General features: G+C 44.3%; 1 protein-coding gene across 4 annotated transcripts in view; it reads left to right on the forward strand.

Moving 5' to 3' along the window:
- Positions 1 to 25,477, forward strand: part of SMAP1 (small ArfGAP 1) — a 157,436-nt gene that overhangs the window by 111,085 nt on the left and 20,874 nt on the right. For all 4 annotated transcript variants that reach the window (XM_082634167.1, XM_082634169.1, XM_082634168.1 and 1 more), the window contains one exon: positions 21,270 to 21,360. In XM_082634167.1, coding sequence (XP_082490293.1) covers positions 21,270 to 21,360 — 91 coding nt within the window. The remainder of the gene's footprint in view (positions 1 to 21,269; positions 21,361 to 25,477) is intronic.

Below are 25,477 nucleotides of genomic sequence, written 5' to 3' on the forward strand. Positions count from 1 at the left end.
GGAGATGCAGGAATCGGGCTCATAAAATCTTCTCCAGAAAATATCTAACTACATGAAGGTCTGTTCTACCCGTTTTTCCCAGAGCACAGAGGGCCTCACTCCTGATCTCCACCTTGAATTCCTTTCAGGGGGTGCTGAAGGTCAGTGACTGCAGTGGCTCGTGACCTTTTAAATGACAAACAGTCTAGGTGCTTGACACCGAGAGTGTTCTCTGTTTCTTCTTTTTTTTTTTTTCTTCTTTTTTCTTTGTTTCTTCTTTGTTCTTTTTTATCATTCCCTTTTTAACGGGTTGTATTTCTAATTTCTCAAAGTTGTTCACAAAGTGTTTTTTTTTAATTTTTATTTTATATTGGAGTATAGTTGATTAGCTGTTCACAAAGTTTAAAGCCTCTTTGACTCTATCTCTTTGTTGATTTGTAAAGAGAGTTCAGAAAATAAATTTAATATTTATTTTTCGCTGCGTGGCTACTTTGAGTTCCCTGAAAACCAAGTAGAAGCCAATAAGATCCATAAGGGAGTAAAGTGTTCCCTTGAAACCCATTTTGGAAGACCGAAGGATGTTGAGAATTGTCTTTGAAGCAAAAGTGTTTGTAATTACATTATAAAATCTGAAAAAAAAAATTGCCAGGGTAAATTGTTATAATTTAGACATAAATTATATAGTCATTTAAGCATAAAATTGCCTTTATTACAAGATCATAAATCTTTGGGATTTGTTTCTCAAAGTATACATTATCTGTAAGTGTAAATTTATTCCAGATATTTAAAGTTTCATTTTATGAAACTTCACTTGGAAAATATCAAATGTATACACACCTGTTACTCAGCTTCAACAGTTACCAAATCATACCTACTTACTCTTGTGTCAGCTGTACCTTTACTCTTTCTACCCTTATTCCTTTGGGGATTTTTTTTTTAATTGAAGTAGATTTGATTCACATTGTTGTGTTAGTTTCCACTGTACAGCAAAGTGACTCAGTTGCATACACACACACACACACACACACACACACATTGTTTTTCATATTCTTTTCCATTATAGTTTATCTCAGGGTATTGAATGTAGTTCCCTGTGCTGTACAGTAGGACCTCGTTGTTTAGCCGTTTTGTGTGTAATAGTTTGCATCTGCTCACCTCAAACTCCCACTCCATCCCTCCCCCACCCCCCTCCCCTTGGCAACCACAGGTCTGTTCTCTAGTCTGTGAGTCTGTTCTATTTGTGTCATATTTTAGATTCCACCTGTAAGTGATATCACATAATGTTTGTCTTTCTCTGTCTGACTTACTTCACTCAGTATGATAATCCCTAGGTCCATCCTTGTTGCTGTAATGGCATTATTTCATTTTTTTAAATGGCTGAGTAATATTCCATTGTATATATGTACCACATCTCCTTTATCCATTCATCTGTCGATGGACATTTAGGTTGCTTCCATGTCTTGGCTATTGTGAATAGTGCTACTATGAACATAGGGGTGCTTGTCTCTTTTTGAATTATAGTTTTGTCTGGATATATGCCCAGAAGTGGGATTGCTGGATTATATTGTAATTCTATTTTTAGTTTCTTGAGGAACCTCCATACTGTTTTCCATAGTGGTTGCACCAGTTTACATTCCCACCAACAGTGTAGGAAGGTTCCCTTTTCTCCACACCCTCTTCAGTGTTTATTGTTTGTAGACTTTGTAATGATGGCCATTCTGACCAGTGTGAAGTGGTACCTCATTTCTACCCTTACTATTTTGAAATAAGTCCCAGAAATTGTCATTTCATCCATAAATATTTCATTATACATCTCTAAAAGACAGGGTCTCTTGAAAAGAATAAAAGGCCATTATCCATGTATACTAAAAAAAAAAATACAGCGATTCATTATTCCTCATCAAATACCCTATAAAAGATTCATATTTCCGGTTATCTCACACGAGTCATGAGTTTTCCCCCAGTTTGTTAGTTTGCGGCAAGCTACAGATGGGGTTGGCTTGTCATTTAAGCCTCTTAGCCTAGCAGTCCCTCCCTCACCTCTGTTTCCCTGTAACTCACTTGTTGAGGGAGGGGGTCTTCTCCCTCCCACAGTCTGAGTTTTGTTGATCGGCATCCCTGTTGTCCCTTTGTCCTTCGGATTCCCGTTTGATTTATTGTTTCATTTTACGTAGACTGTGGTGTTATTATTTCTCCGTCAAGAGGCACGTAACGTCTGGCTGTTTCTCATTCTATTAGTCCATTCACCTCAGTACCTGTTTCTTTTTTTTTAACATCTTGGAGTATAATTGCTTTACAATGGTGTGTTAGTTTCTGCTGTATAACAAAGTGAATCAGTTATACATATAAATATATATCCATATCTCCTCCCTCTTGCGTCTCCTTCCCACCCTCCCTATCCCACCCCTCTAGGTGGTCACAAAGCACTGAGCTGATCTCCCTGTGCTATGCGGCTGCTTCCCACTAGCTGTCTATTTTACATTTGGTAGTGTATATATGTCCATGCCACTCTCTCGCTTCGTCCAAGTTTACCCTTCCCCCACCCCGTGCCCTCAAGTCCATTCTCTATGTCTGCGTCTTTATTCCCGTCCTGCCCTTAGGTTCTTCATGACCTTTTTTTTTTTTTTCTTAGATTCCATATATATGTGTTAGCGTATGGTATTTGTTTTTCTCTTTCTGTCAGTACCTGTTTCTAGCAAGTCGTCAGGCCCTGCAAAATGGTGATTTCCTAATTCTGTTATTTCTTTTTTAGTAGTTGAAATATTTCTACTAGTTTGGGTTACATGGTAGTTCATATAGGAGAGGCAGCTTGATTCTTTCCCTAATCCAGTTTTCAAAATAATAAGTTGATTTGTTAGCATCCTCTCGTTGTGTCCAGTTAGGGTTTGGGGGGTCTCACTGTATATTCATGGATTTAAACAGGTATAGTATGTTTGCAACCATCCATTGCAGTTATTATCCTTTGATGGAAAACCTCTTCATATTGGCTCCTGTATCTGTGATACAACTGTAGTCGTATGATAATGGCCTTGATACTTGGTATGGTAATTGTTTTAAGCTCATCTTCTACGTTGCCTGCCCTGGACCTGTATCCATTTTACTAGGGAGCCCTGGTGCCTTTTAATGGAAAAGGGTGTTTTATTACAGTGCAGGTCCTGAGGATGCTCAGTGTCACTCCAGATATAACATAGTTTCTCAGATTTAAGTTGTTTACTCCCTGCACCTGTCATTTTATAGAAAAAAAGTTGCTAGTAGTGGTAGCAAATCAAGAACAGATTGTGGGTTTGAGTTTACTGTGTTCTTAGTTGAAAAGATGTGTCTCCCCAACTGAACAGCCAGCGGTGACCCGGCTGCATTGTGACCCGGCTCCTCAGGAGCCCGGCAGCACGTGCTTCCCTGCATCCCATTTCTCCCTTGTTTTCACTACCCCCATTGCTAAATCCTATTTTTAAATATGCTAGTACATTAAAAATGGGGAGGGTACCTGCAAATCTTGCTTACAGTGAAAGCCCATTGCTGTGGTTTTCACGTTATCGCTTTTGCCACGTGCAAATGTATTTGCAAACAAAACAGTAGAGGAATTTTATAGTAGGGGTTCCTTTTAGGACTTGGCGTCCAGGGGTCAGTCTTGGCGGTGGGGGTAGGGTGCTGAGGTGGAGTCTGTTTAGACCGACTGCCCTCAGTCCTCTTGCGTCCTTCCCGGCTTCCTAACCGGCTGTCTTTCTTTCGGAGGGGCAGGAGCGACAGCGAGATGACAGCAACCTTATTCTGTTAAACGCCCTCGAGCCTAGAAGCAAAAGGAACCGGCCGAAGTTGTAGTAGCTTTTCAGTACTTACGCATTATTAAAGTGACTGGGATGATACAGAGTGTATAGATGGGGGCAGGAAACCGTGTTTCAGGTTCTGGTACAGGCTTAGAGTAAACTGGAAACATTCTTTTTTCTTCATGGCATTTCTCAAATGATTCTGCAGTCATTTAAAGCTTTCTTGCAAGTGAGGCTGTAAAAAGGGAAGAACTCCAATTATGTGCAAAGCGGTCATGTCCTATGTAATGAAAGAAGGGAAAACTCTGGTCAGTAAGTATGTATTCGTTGCAGTCCCTCACAGTAAATGCAAAGTGTCCTTCAATAGGAAATAAGAGAAATATTTCCTCAATAAATGCTCTGATGAAGGGCAGTCTTACTAAGTTAAAGCCTGTGCTTAGGATTGTTGCAGCCAAGGGGGAAGGATCAGCAGTTAGGTTTGATGGGTCATCGCAGGTAATCAAGAGTCCCTGCTTCCTGAGGGCTGAGCTCTGCCGGCACTGTTCTGAGCCCTCAGTGTGTGTTATTTCACGGTCCTCAGAGCAGCTCCGCGAGCTCGACACCATTCTTATCCTCCTTTACTGCTGAGAACCTGAGGGAGGCAGCTTCGGTAATGTATTCATGGTCACGCAGCTATTGAGTAGCTAGGCTGAGATTTGAGTCTGAACGTCCTGCCTTCAGAGTATTTGCTCTTAACTGCGGCCCCTCAGTGTGTTACTGTTACAACCAAAAGCAGAGAAAGAAAGAAGGGAGGATGGTCAAGGGATTAGCTGAGCGTCTACTAAGTGCGTTGTGCAGCATCTTATGTGTGCTAATTCATTCTCACAGAAACCCTACAGAGTCATCATGCAGTCATCATACTAGGAGAAACGTAAGATTCAGAGAGTGAGAGTTACCCAGGGTCCCACAGTGCTCGAGCAGGTCTTTCTAAAAAGGAGGCCACTGCTAGGGAGTTAGTGTCTTCCTGTGAACGTCTGCCGTAGATTAACTTAAACAACTGTTAATACCCATCGGGGAGTAGCGAGCTGTTTCTCTCTGAGGCCCACAGCGTCTAATGTGAGTGTTCCTGGGGTGATTCAGCATTCCATCTCTGCTAAATAATGGCAGTATGGTACCTGAAAAGAATATGGACTTCAGAGTCAGAAAGACCTCAGTGTTTATGATTAAAATTTAAGTTTAAAATGGTAATTAGAAGTCATAGTTGATAAATATTTTTGGATGGGCCACTTGCCTGCCCAATCCCAAAGATGCACCCACATCATTCAGCAGATGCATAAGGAGTGCCTGCACTGTGATGGATACGGGGGTGGGGTCTTGGGGGCAACAGTGCACAAATCAGACAAAGATCCCTGCCTTTTAGAGCTTATAGTCTAGTCAAGTGTATTTAGTTGCTTTTCCTGATCTTTTCATGGGCTCTGCCTTCCTGTCATTCAGATTTTACTTTAAACAACACCTTAGACAGAGGGCTACCCTGAACGCCTAATTCAAAGTAGTCCTGAGTCATTCTTGATTATGATGCCCTTTTTTAACTTACCCGACGGCACTTAACACCGTCTGCTGTTTTATTTGTGCTCGTTCGTTTTATTGTCTGTTTCTCCCCTCTGCACCTCCTCCCCCATCCCCAAAATGCAAACTGTAGAATGTCAGTGCCTTGGACACTGCCAAGCATGTATGTGTTGGCTTAATTATCGAAAAAATGACTCTCAGTGGAGTCAGCGTTCTTTGTGGAAAATGATGGTGGCAGAAATGATCCTCTTTATGATGTGCTGGTGGGAAGGTTGCACGTGAAGCTGACACAGTTCAGCGGGGTGGAGGGAGCTGAGGGAAGGGTCGTTGCAGCTTCAGACCAGAGAAGAGTTTAGTTCCTGGCTGTTGACGTTGCCTGCAATGCAGACGGCTCACTGTCAGGTCACTTTACTCGACAGGGTGGGTGTTGAATGAACAGAGACAACACACGTGGTTAAACACGTAACACAACCACTGAGCCTGCAGGGGGTATATAAACAGCTTAGCGTTCAGGGTACTTTTCTCTCCAGCTGATACTTTTAATAACCCACCGTAGGGAAATATTTTTAAAATAGGGAAAAATGATAAAACCACCTTTATAATACTGGAAAGTACTTAGCCAAACTGTAGAAGGTATTTTTAAAAAGTAATATCTGTAGCTGTTATCGCAAAAAGTTCCTAGCAAATGAATTATCAATAAATCTTTGCAATTCTAAGAGGATTAGTTAATATGGTGCTGATAGCTAAGCTAATTTATGTCTTTTAATGATATATCTTAGAATATCTAATATTTAGGCGTTGTCAGTTAAAAAGGTGTTTTCCTGCTCTGGAGATTCTGGTGCAGTAGCTGGTAGGCCGTATGGAAATGTATGCACTAGCCCTTGGGAAGGCCCAGCGGTACCCACGCCCACACAGGAGTTCTGTAGAGATGAGATATTTACTTGTGCTAGAGCTGGTAAGGACATAAGCAGCTGCGAGCCGAGTGTGATGAGACCGTCTGTAAGTGGTGCCGGGGTGAAGCCCCACGGCTCCCAACCAGAAGCCCTGCCAGGGGTAAGGTGTTGGGGGCGGCGGTCTTTAGTCGGGAACAGTGCACCTGGAACTCGCAGTGAGCCTGCACATCCAGCCATGCAGGCAGCCTTCTCTATCCCTTACCTAGACCTGCAGGAAATACTTAGCAGCTTTTGTTTTTGTCTCTGACTTTGGAACTGGAACAGTAGTTCTTCATACACAGTAGTCTGTTCATTGGTTGTTGGTGGAACACCTGATAACTTGTGCAATGTGTTTGGCAGCCATGAAAGGTTTTCCTCACGTCCTTCCCTGTGTGGCCTCACTAAGCTGAGGGCCCACATTTCGCTGGCAGACCATGAGACAGGAGCTTGTGGTTACCTACCTTTTCCCTGGTTTAAGAAGAGGTAAAGCTGGAAGTGAAGTGTTGAAAGACAGCATCGTATTATATACTGAAGCAGCCACGGCCAAGTGCCAAGGAGAGAGGATATCCATTCTTCAGGAGGAAAGGAAGATAGGCCGGCTTGGGTTGGACGGTAATGGGCGGGGGTTGCAGCAGACGGGGAGAGGCAATCGTAGTGGTGTCTGTAGTAGAGAGGCGAGAGTGGTATTAGTAACGGTAGTGTGGCAAGACAGCATTTCAGCTCACTGTGCTTCGTCTGAACGAGCACAGTCTCCAAACCCTCACCCGTCGAGGTGATTCTTAGATTCTGCCGTTAACTAATAAAAGTAAAAACATTAGAACGTGGGCTTACTGCATGTGAACTGCATAAATGGCAGTTGTTAATTGTGGTTGTGTTGGTTGTACCAACATTAAATTATATGTTTGGATGGATTTCTTACCAAATTACTAGAATACCTGCAACATGATTTAGACATACTAAGTATCAAATAATGTTATCTCCTAATACTATATAAAATAACATTCTGAAATAAAGTAACTATAAAATATCAGTTCTGTTCTTTGCTAACAATGTTTTCACCTTATTAACAGATATTTTACTTTATCAAAACCAAGAACTTTAAATAGACAGACACCCTCTGTGTTTGAGAATTGAGTGAGTGGTTTCTGACGCTCAATTTCTGTTTCCGCTGTAGACTTAATGCATCATCTTTTTTTTTTTTTTTTTTTTTTTTTTGCTGTACGCGGGCCTCTCACTGTTGTGGCCTCTCCCGTTGCGGAGCACAGGCTCCGGACGCGCAGGCTCAGCGGCCATGGCTCACGGGCCCAATGCATCATCTTAAGGCAGACGGTGAAAGGATGAAAACCTCTAGGTTTCTTGTGATTTAGTCATAAATTGCTGTAATGTCTAGAGAGTTCCCACCCTGGCTATGAAGGAAATCTTGAAACAGTGTAAGGTATCTGATAAAGCAGGCTGACGCTTACGTGGTGCCACTCAAGTGTGTTTGGTAACACTGTGTTCTCTCCTAGTACCTGACGGCGCGATGAAACGTAAAGCCACCAGCTTCTGACATATTAGTGAAGAAAGAGAGTAGGAAGAGTCAGGTTATAATAGTAACATTAAAATCTCAAATGTTCATATTTTTTTATTTTACAGTTTACAAAGCACTGTTGTAATACTTATTACCCTCACTTACTCATCCTCTAATGTTCTTCCGTTCTTCAGCCATGTTCAGTCTGCTGATGAGCCCATCACAGGCATGCTTCATTTCTGTTGCATGTTTTAGATCTGTACCATTTTTTTATTCTTTCTTGAAATTTCCATTTGTCTACTTACGTTACCTGTCTGTTCTTGCATGCCGTCTACTTTTTCCATTAGAGCCCTTAGCATGTTAAACATAGTTCTTTTCAATTCAGTCTGATAATTCCCACATCCCTGCTATATCTGAATCTGGTTCTGATGCTCATTTTGTCTCTTCACAGTGTGTTTTTTGCCTTTTTGTACACCTTGTAATTTTCTGTTGAGGCTGAACATAATGTGCTGGCAAAGGAACTCTAGTAAATAAGCCTGTAGTAACGTGGCAGTGGGGTGTGAGGGCGGGGCAGTGTTCGGGAGTCCTGTGCTTAGGTCTTGTCTTTTGCTGAGACTATGTCCCTGGGCTGTGAGCTCTACAGGTGCCTCTGCCCTTCCCCACCACAGGTGGGACAGGATGGTCTGGGTGGGCGGGGGCGGTGTGCTGAAGTCGGTGATTTCCCTTCCCCAAGTAACAGAGTTTGTTTATGCAGCTTTCTTAGCCTTGAATTGCCTAAATGGTGATAAGAGTCCTTTCTTCCCTCCTGGTGTAGGGAGGATGCCTCCATGTGGGAGATGTATTTCCCGCTTCAGGCGGACAGAGGAGGGTCAGAGTGTTTCGGGCTTTTTCTTAATATCTTTTAAGAAACTATCTTTTTTTCCCAGTTAATATCTTTTCTTTTTCCTCAAGCAGCTTTGATTTAAAATAATCAATATGTCACTGAGGCATATTTTCGGGTGGCCTGTCCTGGGCCCCAGCACTACCCTGGTGTTGGTTTCTGCTCTAGTGAGTTATAATTCTCTGTATTCTCCTGTCTTCTCCAGTTTGGGGAGAGGCTTGGGGAGTGGCTGTGGTTTGCCCGTGACCTTACTTCTCTGATGGATCTAAGAAGAGTTGTTGAGTTTCCAGTTTTTTACTTGTTGCTAGGATGGAGTGATGACTTTCCAGCTGCTCACATGCTAGACCAAAAACTAGCCTGGGTATATTTATCTTAGTTATTGTTTTAGTAGTCATAAGGTCAATATGACAATTATTCCTTTTTTACTAACCAAAAATTGAGGCCCAGGGACAAGGCCAGCTACATAATTTGCAGGGCCACTGCAAAATGAAAATTAGAGGCAAAGTGAAAATTTTCTTGTTCAAAAACAAGAAAAAAGTACCATTAAAGGTACTAAAATATAAAGCTCTTTTTTTTTTTGATGTGGACCATTTTTAAAGTCTTTATTGAATTTTCTGCAATATTGTTTCTGTTTTATGTTTTGGTTTTTTGGCCGTGAGGCATGTAGGATCTTAGCTCCCCGACCAGGGATCGAACCCACACTCCCTGCATTGGAAGGTGAAGTCTTAACCACTTGACCGCCAGGGAGACCCTATAAAGCTCTTTTTGTTCTCCTGCAGTCTCTCAAAGTTGATTTGCTCTTAATGGTATAAAAATTAAAAATTTACATAATTAACCTGAATTGTATTACTCATTTTTATATCCTACAGTGAAAGTCTTCATTGCAAACACAAGAGCACATAGATGTGGAATCATCTAAATTATACAATTTGTGTTTCTTAGCGTGTACATGCCCATGAATTTTACTCTTAGGTGGGAACGGTGGGCACTGGTTCCCTAGGCCAGGGATTGCGGGTCCTTGGATTCTTTAATCAATAGAAATTGATAAGAAGCCAGACGAGCGATTCAGGCGAGGCTTTACTGGGACCCCAGGGAGCAGAACCAGTAAACAGGTGCTCTGGCTCGCGCCCCGAGGGGTGGCGAGCGGGTCCCTTAAATGGGGCGAGGGTAGGGACGGGTCCGTGGGTCGGGCAGGAGCCGGGGCTCGGGCGGCCCGCCCACCCCTGGTGGCGCTGTGTGCAGGGCTCACGCGCAGGACCTGCTTTTGCTCCCAGCTCCTCGGAAATGGCGGTTGCTTTGTAGCCTCTTTGTATCTTCCTGGTCATAACTGCCCCAGCTGCACATGCACACAGTTATTTTTAGTCCCGTGTAATTTCTTCCTTTCTGTTGCTGGAGGAGACGCGTGTCCAGGTGCAGGCACTAAAGGGTCCCAGGTCCCGGGTCCCAGCCTGCCAGGAGCAGCGCTCCGTAGCGGCTGCCGCGTTGCCGTGTTGCTGCTCCACACTCTGCCCCTTGGTTACCTGATGCGTGAGGGAGACCGAGAGGGAGAGGAGCCGTGGGTGGTTCTCTCTCTCTCCTCTGTCATGTCTTCCCTGTAAGTGGTCTGCTGAGTACGAGGCGAGGAAGGCGTTCTGGGTCTTTCCTGGGCCTTACGATCACGCCCCTGCCACCTTGTGCGTCGGGAAGAGAAGGCGCGGCCCGCTAGGGTGTCAGCCCCACCTCGCGGTGTACCTTGTGCCCTCGTCCCGCACGGGGGTCTGTGCTCACGGAGCATCGTGGGCCCTGGTCCACCGGACGAAGCGGGCAGCGAGGCACCAGCCGAGGGGACACACGCAGCCTCTCCGGACCGTCACTTTACCTTCCCTTGGCCCTTTGCATTTACAAGGTCAAGTTCAAAGGTAAAGTGAAGAATTTCCAGATGTAATTACAGAGTATGAAACCTCTGTGGGCTCTGGGGGCTGTGCAGCCTATGCCTGTGAAGTGACCCTAATCAGAGGTGTGAAGTGACCTGTTGAAGGTTCCCATACAGACTGGGTTTAAAATTGGGCTGTTTTTCCTTTCCTCCCTCCCTCCCACCTTCCCTCCCTCCCTCCCTTCCTTTCTTTCTTTCCAAACCCTGGTGTTGAGGGCTGACTTCAGCAGGTCGCCGTGAGGGAGAGCCCGACCCAGAAGCAGGCCGGCCGAACGCTTTAGCACCAGGTCCCGGGAATGTGCGTGTGTGACGGGAGGGCGGTGGCCCTCTCTCAGCGGTGCCTCGTTTAATTGTTTTCTTTCTTTCATACTTTTGCTAACAAGTAAGTGGTGAACAGCTTACCTTCTTTTTCCTTCTCTGCAAACCTCCAGACTACTGTGTAGACAAGGGTAAGAAATTGGGGTGGGTATTCGCAACTGGGTCCTCCTAAGAGTGAAACCGGAAGTCGGAATCACAAGCACTGAGTGGGGCTGTCCGAGCAGACGGGGGCGTCGGGCCGCCCTCCCACCCTAGGGCCACGCGTCTCAGAGGACACCTCTCAGACGCGTGCGGAGCCCCGGCCTGCTGCGTCTCTGAGCTTTCACTCCGTTCCTGCGCCGCTCCACGCGGAACTGGAATTACTTTTGTGTCCGTTTGCTTGACCAGAATATACGCCTCTTGACTTAAGCTTAGCAACCACGTCTTAACTCATCCTTGTGTCCCTAGTGCTTGCGCTTCTGGCGCGTATTTACGAAAGGCACCCTCACAACCACCAGCAGCTGCCGGTTTGGAAGCACCGGTTATGTGCCAGCCGCTGTGAGAAGGACTCTGTATATTATTTTAACCCTCACAGAAATTCTGCACAGTATTGTTTTCAGGGAGCTTGCCCATGTAGGCGCTCGATGTTTGTGCTGAGCGGTGAGAAACTTTGCAGGCCCGATGTGTAAAGCGTGTAGGCCACTCTTTGAGAAGCTGTCCGAGCTAAGCCCTAAGTCAGGACCCAGGAGTTTACAGAGAGGCAGATGTCCAGATCTTCAGAAGGAAAATGTAAGTGGATCAGGAATGCTTGTATCATTGAGCTTGGCGTGAATTCTGTGCAGAACTCAAATGGAATTTTCTTCTTAATGACTTAGTCCTTTTTTCACAGTGTTAGCAACACTCACTAGTGCCTGCATGGGTTCCCTAAGAACAGCTCCTGTCAGACTAAGCTTAGTGCTCGGGGTTCTCAGATCTCCTCTGGTCCAGAGGTAGGCAGCTGGGCCTGGTGAGCAGGCTGTGGGTGGGCTGAACGCCGGAGGGACGGCTGTGCCCGGAGAAGTGCAGGGAGCGGAAGTGAAGTCGGTGTCGAGGGCGCTCGCTGCATTCCGCAGGGCACAATCCTGGGCTTTGCTCTCTTCAGCGTTTCTATTCACTCAGCATATCATTGTCATATTGTTCGCATTTTCAGATGACCAGCAACAAAGGTTAGTTAAGCCGTCGCACGATAGAATTTAGTGCCTCAGGAAGTCTTAGATACAGAATACTGACAAATTGGGAAACAGTAAGACTCTGAAGTAAAGGCACCGGCACCTCAACCGCCCTGCATATGATAGCACAGAAGAAAACGTCAGGGACTTTTAGATGGCGGAGGGCCTGGTGTGAGCGCGTGGTCTGCCGTGGCTGCTGGGAGTTGGTGCCCCATCTGTTCACTCCTCATTTCTCTGCTGCGTGGCGGTGTCCGGAGACTAGGGATAAGCGGGTAGGTGTTACAGGCTGCCTGAGGAGGAAACTTTCTCGTCTTCAGATTGTCTGAATGTACAATGTGCTGTGTCATCACGTCCAGTGATCCCATAACGCCGGGGGATTTTCTGACCCAGAGTAGCCCTGTACGTGACATGTCCCAGTGGTGCTTCACGCGCCATGTAATGAGTTGAGTAAATGTCGTCTGAGGCTCCTTTGTGTTCTCAAATTTACATAAATCTTTGCTGCTTCTCCAGCCCAGGGACATACTGTTTGGGGTTGTAGTGTCCCTAGACCATGAGAGCCATTTACTGAAAGATGTCCATGTAGCTGGGGAAATCAAATGTAGATTACAGTTCGAAATCGAACTCTAAAAATACGACTTAAGAAAGAATATTAAATTCAAAACCAGTGTAATGAGAGGTTTAATGGGAAAAAGATCCATATGTATATTATAAAGAATGGTTAAGAAGAAAAAGGGAAACTTTAACAAGATTCTAAATAAGTAAAACAGGAAGATTTGGGGAATAACCAAGAGTTGCGTGCAAGATTAATTCTCAGGTTGTATATAATTTGGTTGTGAAAGCACACGCATACAAACATATGGTAGTTATAACTATCAAAATGTAGTAGGAATGTGGGACTTCCCTGGCCGTCCAGTGGTTACGACTCCACGCTTCCACTGCAGGGGCCGCGGGTTCGACCCCTGGTCGGGGAGCTAAGATCCCGCGTGCTATGTGGTGCTGCCAAAAAAAAAGATAGCAACTTGAACACCTGTATTTAGCTCAGCTCTTTCCCCAAACCTCTTAAATCTACAGTAAAGGAATTTTTAAAAATATAGTAGGAACGTAAGACAGTGATTTGTATTAATTATTGATATTATGCCATTGAACGGCTTCAGTGGGTGAACAACATGGATGACACAGTCTGACTTCTGTTTCTGCTTTAGAGTAGAATATATGATGATGTACAAGCCAACACCTCTGAGTAACTCGTCATTCATAAAGTCTTACTAGAAGCTGTAGCAAAGGGGAAGTCCCACCGTTAGGATTTCAGAAGGCACCCGGACGAGGTGGTATTCTGGGAACTGTGTGTTGTTGAGTAGCTATCAGAGAATGTTTCAGGTTTCAGGCTGTGATGGGGCGGCGGGTTCGTGTTCATTTTCCTGGGCGTGGCTCTGCTCCTGTCGTGGCTGCACACCCTCCCCCGCAGTGGCAGTGGTCATCTCCTTGCTCAGGGCCGTTCCTGCGCACTGCCCCGCGAGGAGTAGCTTTGTTTTTGCGACCTGCCTTGAAAATTCATCCAATTCCTAGCTCTGGTGGGCCGTTTGGGTCCTTGTGTAACATGGCTCAGCTTACTTTTTCAGCTTTACCTTTTATTCCTGACACTAGACCTCCAGGTTAGGCAGGTGGGTCCGCCGTCTTTTCCACACTCGGTTTTCTTCCCAGGGTGCCTTTACCAGCTCCTACCTTTTAGATTCCTTCCTGTCTTCCCTGCAGACCTCCCTGCCTTTGTATCACTTTAATATCCTTAACTTTAAAATGAGAGAATTAAACAATATGTTTTGTCTCATCTAGTTGTATGAGTCTATGAATGTTAAAGGAAACTGATTGTAGACAAACTAGTTAAGGCATAATTTGTGATGTAGTCAGTTTCTAAAGAAAAAATCTAATAATTACGTCTAGACCTTAGAAGGTTGTATAGCTTCCCTATTCTTACATATTAACACTATTATTTACGTTAATTGGTCAACTGAAGAATAGTGAATCACATTCTAGAGGCTCAGCTATTATTTCTGTTGTTTAAAGGCTTAGGAAATGCTGGTAAATGTAGGAGTTGGAAACTAAGTGGTTTTTGATTCAGTTACATTCTATGATGTAGTTTTATGAGTTACGAAAGGATTGGCCAGTGAATTTTCTGCTAATACAGGTTTTAATAATTTGAATGAGACATTTGCTCGGTATGAATCTAAGGAAATTACATTTTATAAAATTGCTTTATCTAAGCAGACCTGGGTTCTTGCTTGTTAGGAAAGTTTGTTTAATAAATTATAAATTGCCTAATATTACCCATTGACAGCCAGCTGCATTCTTCACCTATTAAAAGGCAAATTCCATATGTGATGTTTTCAGTAGCAGGAGAATTTGAAGTGGAATGATTCTGTACATACTGCTTGAATATCAAAAGGGTGACAGTTACATGAGGGAAGATGTGCCTCTCAAGGTCTTGACTTACTGTTCTGACACCGTGTTCTATGTCTGTCCCAAAATCTAACAAGACAATAGCATTTTCATTCTTAATTCTTCTAAAATTTGGCTTTATATGATAGCTGTATTTCACATATCTCAATTTTATCTTTATTCTTTGCAAAGTACAATGGAATTGGTACACTATAGAGCAAAAGGTCAAATTAATAGTTTGTGTATTAATATTTTTGTTTGAGGTTTACTGTTTTTATATCCTGAAAATATGTGATAAATAGGACTGCTTGTGTTACAAGCAAGTCTGGTAGAAATCAGGTGTGTTCATTTCAGAAGAGCTTGCTCAGGAAGGCATAACCTGTTACACACCTGTTTGTTGATTATGCAAAGTGTTTAACTGGAATACATTGTGGGAATCTACTTGTAGTTCTTCTCTGACGTTAACCTGGTTCCATATGTATGTATTCTTACATATGTAAAGATAGGGAGTGACAACTATGCTTAGCTGTAGAAACTAAGTAGACTTCAGAGAGGCCATTAGACAGGGTTTCCAGGATGAACTCAGGGCGCATCTCTTTTCTTGATAAATCCAGGCTGTTTAAAGACTGTCACAGGCGGATTTAGAGGATTTTATTTTAGAGTTTTTTTGAACCTCCATAATGGTAATATATATACACAGATTTTTTGAATTTCCTGGCTCTGTATTTTTTAGATATTATTACTCACCTAAGGCTAGGAAGGCTATTCCTGTCATTTTACACAAAGATCTATGAAAATAATTATAAATATGGCTGAGAATTAAATTTTAGTTATTGGAAAGTCACTCAAAGAAATTGAATAGAAAATTAAAATCTTTTTATGGATATTTAGCTCTAAAAGGTATTATAAGCATTATTCTGACTAGAATTTCAGGAAGATGTCTTACCTGTGTAGTTTAGTGCCGTGGTACATGTCCTTCACTTTTTTAATATGTTTTAAAATAAAAGCAATGAGGTTGCTTTCTTATGTTTACGTTGATGGGCAAAGAAGAGTATCATCTGAATGCAGTCTTTGTAGTTCTCACTAATGCATATAAGGCAGTACTTGGATTACTGTGCAGTTACAGAGCGATCTCTAAAATGATCTCCGCCACACACCCATGTGTTCACAATGCTGCCTCAGCAGGATTTGAGGTTGAAGGGATACAAAACAGTTTTTAAAGTGATCAACGATTTTGCCATTTTGATTTGTGGGACAGCCTCTGAGATGCCAGCTATAAGGGTCACTCGTGTCTGAATTATTGAAGTCCATGTAGAGCAGCTCTATTTGGAGTGGTCGGTAAGGTTTAGGGCATAGACATTGCTCACTCAAGTGAGCTGACCCACTGTAGCAGCAAAGGAGCAGACCGTCTCTAGAACAGTGTTTCTCAGCCCATGACTCTGGTAAGAAATTTGTTTTACATCATGGTCCAGCCTTCATGCGCTCACATATGTGCACAAATGTGCAAAACAGTTCATGAGTGCTTACCTTTACTTTGTGCAGTGTGCTCTGTTTTATGTTCTATTTCATTTTTTTAATACCAAAAAAAAAATCTAGTTGTTATACATAAAAGGGGCTTCAAGAACCCACTGGTGGGCTGCATCCGTGGTTTGATGAACTCTGTGTCGGACGTTTCCTTGTTCTCGCCTCCATGTTTCTCTTTACCCTGCGCACCTACACACATGCTCTCTGTTATACAGTTTCCTGTGGAAATGGTTGACATGCACCAGTTTAAAACTATGATGCAGTCGAAATCCAAGGAAGAAGAGAAACTCTTGGGATGCATGTAGGTGTGTGACGTCTGGAAGGAAAGATACTTTCCAGATTGTTTGCAGCGGTGCTGAGGGTGGGAGCCAAGCTTATGAGAGGGCCTCTGTGTTGCTTGATTTGGCGTTTTCTCCCCTTTCCAAACGTTGGGGGGCGGATAAGTTCATACTCAGTAATATTTTCAAAGGTAGTTCTCTAATTGAGTGGGAAGATAACTCATAACCAGAATTTGAATTTTTTAAAAAGAAATCATTTTAGCCTGAAGAGGTTCTGGATTCTTAGACTGTAGAAAGTGAGTAGGAAGGAATCTGTCACAGGTTTGTTTTGTGCTTCTTTGCATGGAAGAAGATTGACTAAAATATTATACCAAAGAAATCAATCTGAATTGAGGGACAGAAAATAAATTTTAGTTACTCTATCCCTATTTGGCATATAATATCTGACCTCAGTTAATAATGCAGAATGAATGAGTTTGGCCATATTATCTAAGTTTATTTTCAGCTTTAAGGCTTTCTGATTTTAAGTTAAGTCAGGGATTAGATTTTTAAGTGCCAACTAAACATATGACGCTTGCATATATAATATATAGAGTACTGCAAGGAGTGTGACCAGGGAAGGCCTGCCCCGGGAGGGTTTGAAGTTTGTGCACTCGCTCGTGGCCATTTAATCCCCCATTTCTCTTGCAGATTTAAGTGTTTACAGTAACATAGGTTGTCCAGTTTAAAAAAAAAAGAAGGAAGGAAGGTCTAGCAGTTTAAGTATTCAGTTGAAAAGATTGCTTACTTTGTTACTACAAACTGTGCTTTCTTTGAAATTATTTTGCTACAAAGCAAGGTAAGTCTTACCTCTGTTGGAGGTTGAAAAAGAGAATGCCAAATGAATTATGTTAAACTTCTGAGAATTATATAGTTACAGGCTGGTAATTGTGTATTTGAGAAGGTTGCTAAAGAATTGATATCTATAATGATTGGTAGGCTATTTAGTTAAAAAGCTGATTCTGAGGGGGAGACAGTAAGTGACCAGAAACAAGTAAGGGGAGATATATGTTCTTAGAAATTTATGCATTTGTACAGCTAACAAAAAATGAACTCGTGTAACAGCTGAGCTATGAGTTCTTTAGGTAGTTGAAGAAATGATCTTGCGGGAGTGGTTTGAGAAATAAATGAGCGAATGAATGAATGTTTTATTTTCTTGGCATAAGAGAGGTGGGCTACATATTCAATGGAATATTACTCAGCCATACCTTAATTTAAAAATACTTTATTGCCAAAAGAAAGCTAACCATCATCTGGGCCTTCAGCAGGCCGTAGTCTTTTTGCAGGTGGAGGGTCCTGCCTCCGTGTGCTGGCTGCTGGCTGATTAGGGTGCTGGCTGCCGAAGGTGGGGTGGCTGCGGCAGTTTCTTAAAGTGAGGCAGTGATGATGTTTGCCGTGTGGATTGATGCTTCCTTTCAGGAATGGTTTCTCTGTTGCATATGATGCTGTTCGATAGCGTTTTACCCATGGTAGAATTTTTTCAAAATTGGGGTTGTTCCTCTCAGACCCTTGTGCTGCTTTATCAACTAAGTTTATGTCATATTCTAAATCCTTTGTTGTCATCCAGCGGTCTTCACAGCATCCTCACCAGGAGGAGATTCCATCCCAAGAAACACTTTTCTTTGCTTCTCCGTAAGAAGCAACTCCGCATCTGTGAGAGTTTTATCCTGAGACTGCAGCAATTTAGTTATTGGGTTGGCCAAAAAGTGCCTTCGGTTTTTAAGTAAAAATAAAGGGCCCATTTTTCATTTTCACCAAGAACTTTAGTGAACAATATATTCACCCTTTTGTTCCACTACCTTCTGCCATTTTTCAGGCAACTTCATAATTCCATCTTCCCAAAACTTTTTATCTTTTTGAGCAAAGGACTGTTCCAGATGCCTTTTACAGTCTTCCAGGGAATTGAAATTTTTTCCATTAAGAGAATTTTGTTAAAGACCGAAATAACTGGAAATCCGCAGGTGCAATGTCTGCTGAATACGGCAGATGAAGCAGAACTTCCCAGCCAAGCTGTAACAGTTTTTGCCTGGTCATCAAAGAAATATGTGGTCTTGTGTTATCCTGATAGAAGATTGTGCATTTTCTGTTGACTAAATCTGGCTGCTTTTCGTCGAGTGCTGCTTTCAGTTGGTCTAATTGGGAGCAGTACTTGTTGGAATTAATCGTTTGGTTTTCCGGAAGGAGCTCATAATAGAGGACTCCCTTCCAGTCCCCCCCATATACACAACATCACCTTCTTTGGATGAAGACTGGCCTTTGGTGTGGTTGGTGGTGGTTCATTTCCCTTGCCCCACGATCTCTTCCGTTCCACATTGTCGTGCAGTGTCCACTTTTCATCGCCCATCACAGTTCGTTTTAAAATTGGAACATTTTCATTACATTTCAGTAGGGAATGGCATGCGGAAATACAGTCACGAAGGTTTTTTTCACTTAACTTACATGGAACCCAAACATCAAAGTGATGAACATAACGAAGCTGGTGCAGATGATTTTCAGCGCTTGATTTGGATATTTTGAGTATGTCAGCTATCTCCCCTATTAATCGTTCTCAATTAATGCCTCAATTTGATGGCTGTTAATTTCAACTGGTCTACCCGACCAGTTCTCACTGGAGCATCGTCCAGTGAGAAATCTCCAGCACGAAACTTCGCAAACCACTTCTGACACGTTGGATCAGTCACAGCACCTTCTCCATACACTGCACAAATCTTTTTTTGTGTTTCAGTTGCATTTTTACCTCTCTTGAAATAATAAAGCATAATTTAGAATTTGACATCTTTGATGTCTTTGTTTTAAATGCACGCTGATATGACAGCTGTCACATACAATCTAACAAAATTGTTTTGAATGAAGTTAAAGACAACTAAGTGCTACTAGAGACATCTTACGGAAAAAACTGAGCGAACCTTTTGGCCAACACCATACATCTTCAGGCTCCACTTCTAATTTTAGTTCTCATGTTTTTTTCACCACATCTGCAGTTCCTTCCTTCATGAAGTCTTGAACCCCCCTCCAAGTCATCCATGAGGGTTGGAATCAACTTCTTCCAAACTCCTGTTAATGTTGATGTTTGGACCTCTTCCCATGAATCACGAATGTTCTTAATGGCATCTAGAATGATGAATCCTTTCCAGGTTTTCAAATGACTTTGCTCAGATCCATCAGAGGAATCACTGTCTGAGGCAGCTGACTCCTTACAAAGTGTATTTCTTAAAGAATAAAACTTGAAAGTCAGAGTGACTCCTTGACCCGTGGGCTGCAGAGTAGATGTTATATTACCAGGCATGAAAACGACGTGAATCTCGTTGTCCATCTCCATCAGAGCTCTTGGGTGACCAGGTGCATTGTCAACGAGCAGTCACATTGTGAAAGGAACCTTGTTTTCTGAGCAGTACATGGCTGAAAACATTCAGTAAACCATGTTGTAAACAGATGTGCCATCATGCAGGCTTTCTGTTCCATGTATAAGCACAGGCAGCATAGATTGAGGATAATTCTTAAGGGCCCTAGGATTTTTGGAACGGTAGGTGAGCACTGGCTTCCACTAAAGTCGCCAGCTGCATTAGCTCCTAACAGGCGAGTCAGCCTGCCCTTTGAAGCTTCACAGCCTGGCAGTGACTTCTCCTCTCTAGCTATGAAAGTCCTAGATGGCATCTTCTTCCAGTAGAAGGCTGTTTTGTCTGCATGAAAATCTGTTGTTCAGTGCAGCCACCTTCATGAATTATCTTAGTCAGATCTTCTGGATAACTTGCTGCAGCTTCTCCATCAGCACGTGCTGCTTCCCCTTGCACTTTGTTGTTATGGAGACGACTTATTTCTTTAAACCTCATGGACCATCCTCTGCTGGCTTCAGACTTTCCTTCTGCAGCCTCCTCACCTCTCTCAGCCTTCAGAGAATTGAAGGGAGTTAGGGCCTTGCTCTGGATTAGGCTTTGGCTTAAGGGAATGTTGTGGCTGGTTTGATCTTCTCTCCAGACCATTGAAACTCTCCATATCAGCACTAAGCCTATTCGCTTTTAACTTCCTTCAAGAACTTTTGTTCTGCATTCACAACTTGGCTGTTTGGTGCAGAAAGCCTACTTTTGGCCAATCTGGGCTTTTAACGTGCCTTCCTCGCTAAGCTTAATCATTTCTAGCTTTTGATTTAAAGTGAGAGACATGCGACTGTTCCTTTTCTTGAACACTTAGAGACCCCTGCGGGGTTACTCATTGGCCTAATTTCTGTATTGTGTCTCAGGGACTAGGGAGATCCAAGGAGAGGGAGGGAGGTGGAGAACCACGGGTGGGTAGAGCAGTCAGAACACACACAGCATTTATTGATTAAGTTTGCTGTCTTATATGGGTGTGGTTCGTGGCTCCCCCATAACAACTACAGAGTGACATCAAGGATCACTGATCACAGATCACCGGAGCAAATATGAAGAGTTTGAAATATTGTGAGGATTGCCAAAATGTGACACAGAAACACAAAGTGAGCTAATGCTGTTGGAAGAATGCTCCACGCAGGTCGCCACAGAGTTTCAATTTGTAAGCAGCGTGATATCTGTGAAGCACAGTAAAGGGAAGAGCAGTAAAACGGGGTCTGCCTGCACATCAGATCAGGCTCCGTTAGTGCCGGTGGCCTCTGCTCTGCTCGCGAGGACCCCGGGGCCTGCCCGGCAGCAGGAGCGAACAAGTAAAACACTACATTGTGTGGAATGTTCACGTGAAGGGTTTAAATGCTTAGGAACAATTACATTACGATTAAATGTCTACATTCACTATTGTGGGGTCCTTGTGTCCGGTTTATCAGTCCAAGTTCAATGATTGTGTTTAAGTTTATGATAATAAATGCTCTAGGCTTTATCACACTATGCTTCTTCATAGGCTACATTACACTAACTTTATCAAAACTATGCCTAATTGAGGCTTAAAAGTCTTGTTCAGTTTATTTGAAAAAAATAATAAATCTGATTATTTACTTTAAAGCTGCAGAAGAAAGAAGATCAGCAATTGGAGCCTAAAAAAAGTACCAGCCCTAAAAAAGCTGCAGAGCCCACTGTTGATCTTTTAGGACTCGGTAAGTAATAAAAAAAAAATACAAGTCATCATTAATTAGAGTTACAAAACAATTGAAACGTTTACTTAAAACGAATATAATAGCTTTATCGTCAGTGTGCCAAAAGATACCTGTTAATTGAATTTGAAAATAGTATGATTAGTTTTTTGAGTTCCCACCAAAAGGGAAATCTTTAATAAGGGAGCTGGTGTCTGTCAGCAGTGCCTTCATGGAAATACAAGTAATGAGTTCCTTGGGGAGAGAGGATAACAAAGTACTCTTCAAAGCCTTGGTGGACTGTGACATCTCAGCATTTGAAATGAAGAGTAGATTGTTTTTTCTCCCCCCCCCACCTTCTCTTTATTTAGTTTTGTTGGAGGGGGGTCCCTTAGCAAGATAATTATGGTGTAGCCTTATTATAACGTGCTATTTTAAAGGACACTTTAATTTTGGTTAGCTGAAGCAACATGCTTTATACCTAGATCTAGTGGCTAGATTCATTGTATGTGTCTGATGACAATAAGAATGTCTGTGCTCATTTTAATGTCATATTTATTCTCACGGCGGACAGATAGATGTTGTCTGCCTGGTGAGTAAACAGACTTCCGTTCAAGGAGTGCTTGTACTGTCCTTATCTACAAATACTGTCAGCTCTTTTTACGTTTTTCTCCTCTTCCTTTTAAAATAGCTTGATAAATGGTTATTTTTAGTAATATCTGAGCCTTCAGCAGTAATTAATTTAGAATTTTTTTTTAGTTTAGGGAGAGATTAATAACAGAAGAAAACAGTGAAAGACAGTTGGAAGGTAGAGTGGACCTTCATACACTGCTTTTCTAAAAACTGATCTTTGTTCTATTGAGAAAATGGTTTTCTGTCTTAAGAATTACAACTGAATGTTTTTGTCTTACTTAGGAAACTGGTGTATCATGCAGGTACACTCCCTATAGATAAACATCTTCTATGGTGGTGAAAATAAGTGGTATATCAGAAATCTAAAAATAGGGCTTAGTCCAGGGGCTCTAAATATAATTGTGTTGAATACTAGTTCTCATAATTTCTGTATTTTATTTCCTTTGCTGTAAACGAGAAAAAAGACTTTCTGCCACAGTACGGAAAGATCCTACTAGGACTCCACGCGCCTTTGTCTTGGCGGCAGCATTTCCTTCCCGGCCGTGAGTGCCTGGTTATCGGTCCGTAACTTAGAAATGTAAGAGCTGAGCCAGGCCTGGCCCTTACCCTACAGACTCGCTCACTGACCCCGCACCTCCTCCTGAAGTGTCTGCCGTGTGTTCGGGCGCCGTCGTAGGCACTGGGGAGAGAGCTGTGAGGGAAGACAGACGAAAGTACCTGACCCCTGTCTGGGGAAACAGTGAAGAGATAGTTAAGTAAGATACGTCATGGGTCATGTTTGCTAAGTACTGTAGCTAAAAGAGAACGAAAGCAGTGGTGTGATTTTAAGCAGGATTTGGGGGGTGGGTGTTGGGGGCCCCCTGAGATACCGTCGGTGGGAAGACCTGAGGAGGCTGGGGCTCCCTGGCTGTGCGTGGTGAGGCCAGGGCGGGTGCAGTGGCCCTGGGCAGCCCCGCCGGGAGCGGGCGGGGCCAGGAAGAGGGCCCTGGCGTGGCTGCTGGTGAGTGACCCTTGGACCTGACTAAGGCTGCTACTCTGAGTGTCCTGGAAATGCATTGGAGGATTCAAGCAAAGAAGTACCTCATCGACTTGGGTTTTTCAGGAGCCCTTACGGCTACCCTGTTGCGAATGTGTAGCAAGGCGAGGCCGGTGAGACAGGTGGGAGGGGGTGGTGGCCACGGGAGCTGCGAGAAGTAGCCGGCTCTGGGCCTGGTTTGAGAGACCGCCAGTGGGGTTTGCTGCCCAGTGGAAGTTGTAGGGTGTTTCCCTTGGGGAGTGACCCTGCGGGACAGGCGGGCCTGCTAGGCGGTCCCCAGGAGCCGCACAGGCTGGGGCCCGGGGCACAGGTGGCGGGACTGGCCTCGGGTGCCCAGCCCTTGGCGCGGTGCTGCTGCGTAGTCGCGAGCCTGGAGCTCGACCCCTGACCCCGGCGAACGCTTGTTCCTCTCGCTCTCAGCGCGTGGGTCAGCGCGGGCGTCTCTGCCTTCCAGCCGTTCACCGTCACACGGCATCTCCGTTTGTCGAACTCCTGTCCGTGTGTCCCTGCCTTCCACCGCCCAGTCTCAGAGTTCCTGGGTTTTCGGGTTTGGGCACGGCAGCACCCCTCTTCTGGTGTCAGTGTCTGGGAGAGTCAGCCGCGCTGGCAGCGGTTCCGCTTCTCTCACGGGCCTGTGACCGGGAAGGCTGCTCTCTTTTTAGATGGGGAGAGCGTCAGGAGCCCGTGTCCTTAGGGGAGAACCGAGGTCCGCTTAGGGCAGGAAGGAGCGGCTGTGTTTGTGGGAGAGGTTAAGGGCGTAGAGAGGGCTTGGTGGGCGATGGGCGGTTCTGGATCATGCGCTGCAACAGCTCCAGAGGTGGCAGGGTGGGCGCCGGGGTCAGAAAGAGGGATTGGGGGTCTCGCTGAGGGAGTGTTAGCAGCGGGAGGCCGGGAGCGCTGCCCAGAGCACATCACAGCGCCTCCCTCCTGCTGCTTCGCAGTAACCTGGAAGGCCCTTCCAGACCTTCAGGGAGCAGCACTCCCAAACCAGATGGATTGCTGCTGTCGTCCTCGGCCGCAGACTGTTTTCTCTGCTGCCCAAGCTGAGCGTGGCGCTCTGGTTTTCCCCTGTAAAGTGAGACACAGTGGGGAGGAGGGGCAGGTGCCTTGCAGTCTGATTTATGGTCTTGCAGAAAAGATGGCCTATCCCCATGTGAATGAGACCAGAACAGGCGTAAACTGAAAACATTTGCAGAAAATACAGAGAAAATCCCCACAGGGTTAGTTCGGTTACACAGCCGTGCCGGGCCAGGATCCCAGGGTTACTGTGCACTCAGGATCACGTTCGGTGACTCCTGGAGCGAGAGAGTCCAGACCATTTGTTAGAAATTCGAACTTCCCTTTTAACGGCCCTTTGGCAAGTCTTTTTTTAACCTGTTTTCTCCGGCTCACTTTCCAGATCGACTCCCCATCCCAAGGTCAAACGTAAAATGCTGTCTGTATACTTTTTAGCAGCAAGGGTCAGCAAATTTTTTTCTGGAAAGGGCCAAAGGTTTTTAGCTCTACAGGCCCTACTCAGCTGTGCCCTTTGATGGCACACGGTGTACACGAGTGTGTGGGCGGCGACCAAGGCTGAGCTCTGCTGGACTTGAGGGTGTGCTCCTCATCGTACCTGCAAGGGCGACTTCGTCTTTGGGTGGTAACTCACGTTGGAAGCTTGTAGAAATACTGTTGATTCAGTGCTTTACTGTCTGATATCAGAAGTGGGGTCAGCTGTTTGGTTATTACCTGCCCTCTGATCTTGGACGTAACCAAGATCTTAGGGCCCCTCTCGACTGAGGCCCAGAATGAACAAGCCCTGGATGCTCCAGACACAGACCCGCTTGCCTAGAATGTGTCCCCGCTGTGTGAGAAGAGAATTGAAACTGGCTTCCAGGGCCTGTGGGGGGGTGCTCGCCACGCCCGACACTGTATGCTCCTGTCCGTCCTTTGTTGGTTATGACTTAGTTTTCACATGATGAAAATTGACAGACTGCTTAGCAGTTGGTTAGGATAATCCCCCAGGCTTTTTTTTTTTCTTTCTTTTTCTAGAAGATCCCATCTGAGATTAGAGTGTTCAGGGGTGAGCACCGGCTCTGAGTGGAAGGCTTGAGCAGCATCGTAAACTGCAGGCTTCAGCTCAGTCTCCCCAGAGGTGGGGAGCCCTCCGCGGGTGTCTGTCCTCAGCCCCCGTTCTGTGTGCGCACCGCTGCCGCCTGCTCCCTGCTCAGGAGGCTTTGACCGCAGGCCCATTGGTCACGGGGTGGCGTGTGTGTGTGTGTGTGTGTGTGTGTGTGTGTGTGTGTGTGTGACTCGGGGACCTCGGAAGAGCTCACAGAGAATCGAGTGTGAGCTCAGTGATGAAAATCATACTGAACTATAGAGATGTATTTAGATAGAGGCTTCCTCAGTTTTTTCTTAATTGAAAAGCTCAAAGGAACATACAGTACAGCTTTGGGCAAGTTTTAAAGTCTTCGCTTCATGCCTGTATTT

Source organism: Mesoplodon mirus (assembly GCF_964341445.2).
Source record: "Mesoplodon mirus genome assembly, chromosome: 10".
Taxonomy (NCBI): domain Eukaryota; kingdom Metazoa; phylum Chordata; class Mammalia; order Artiodactyla; family Ziphiidae; genus Mesoplodon; species Mesoplodon mirus.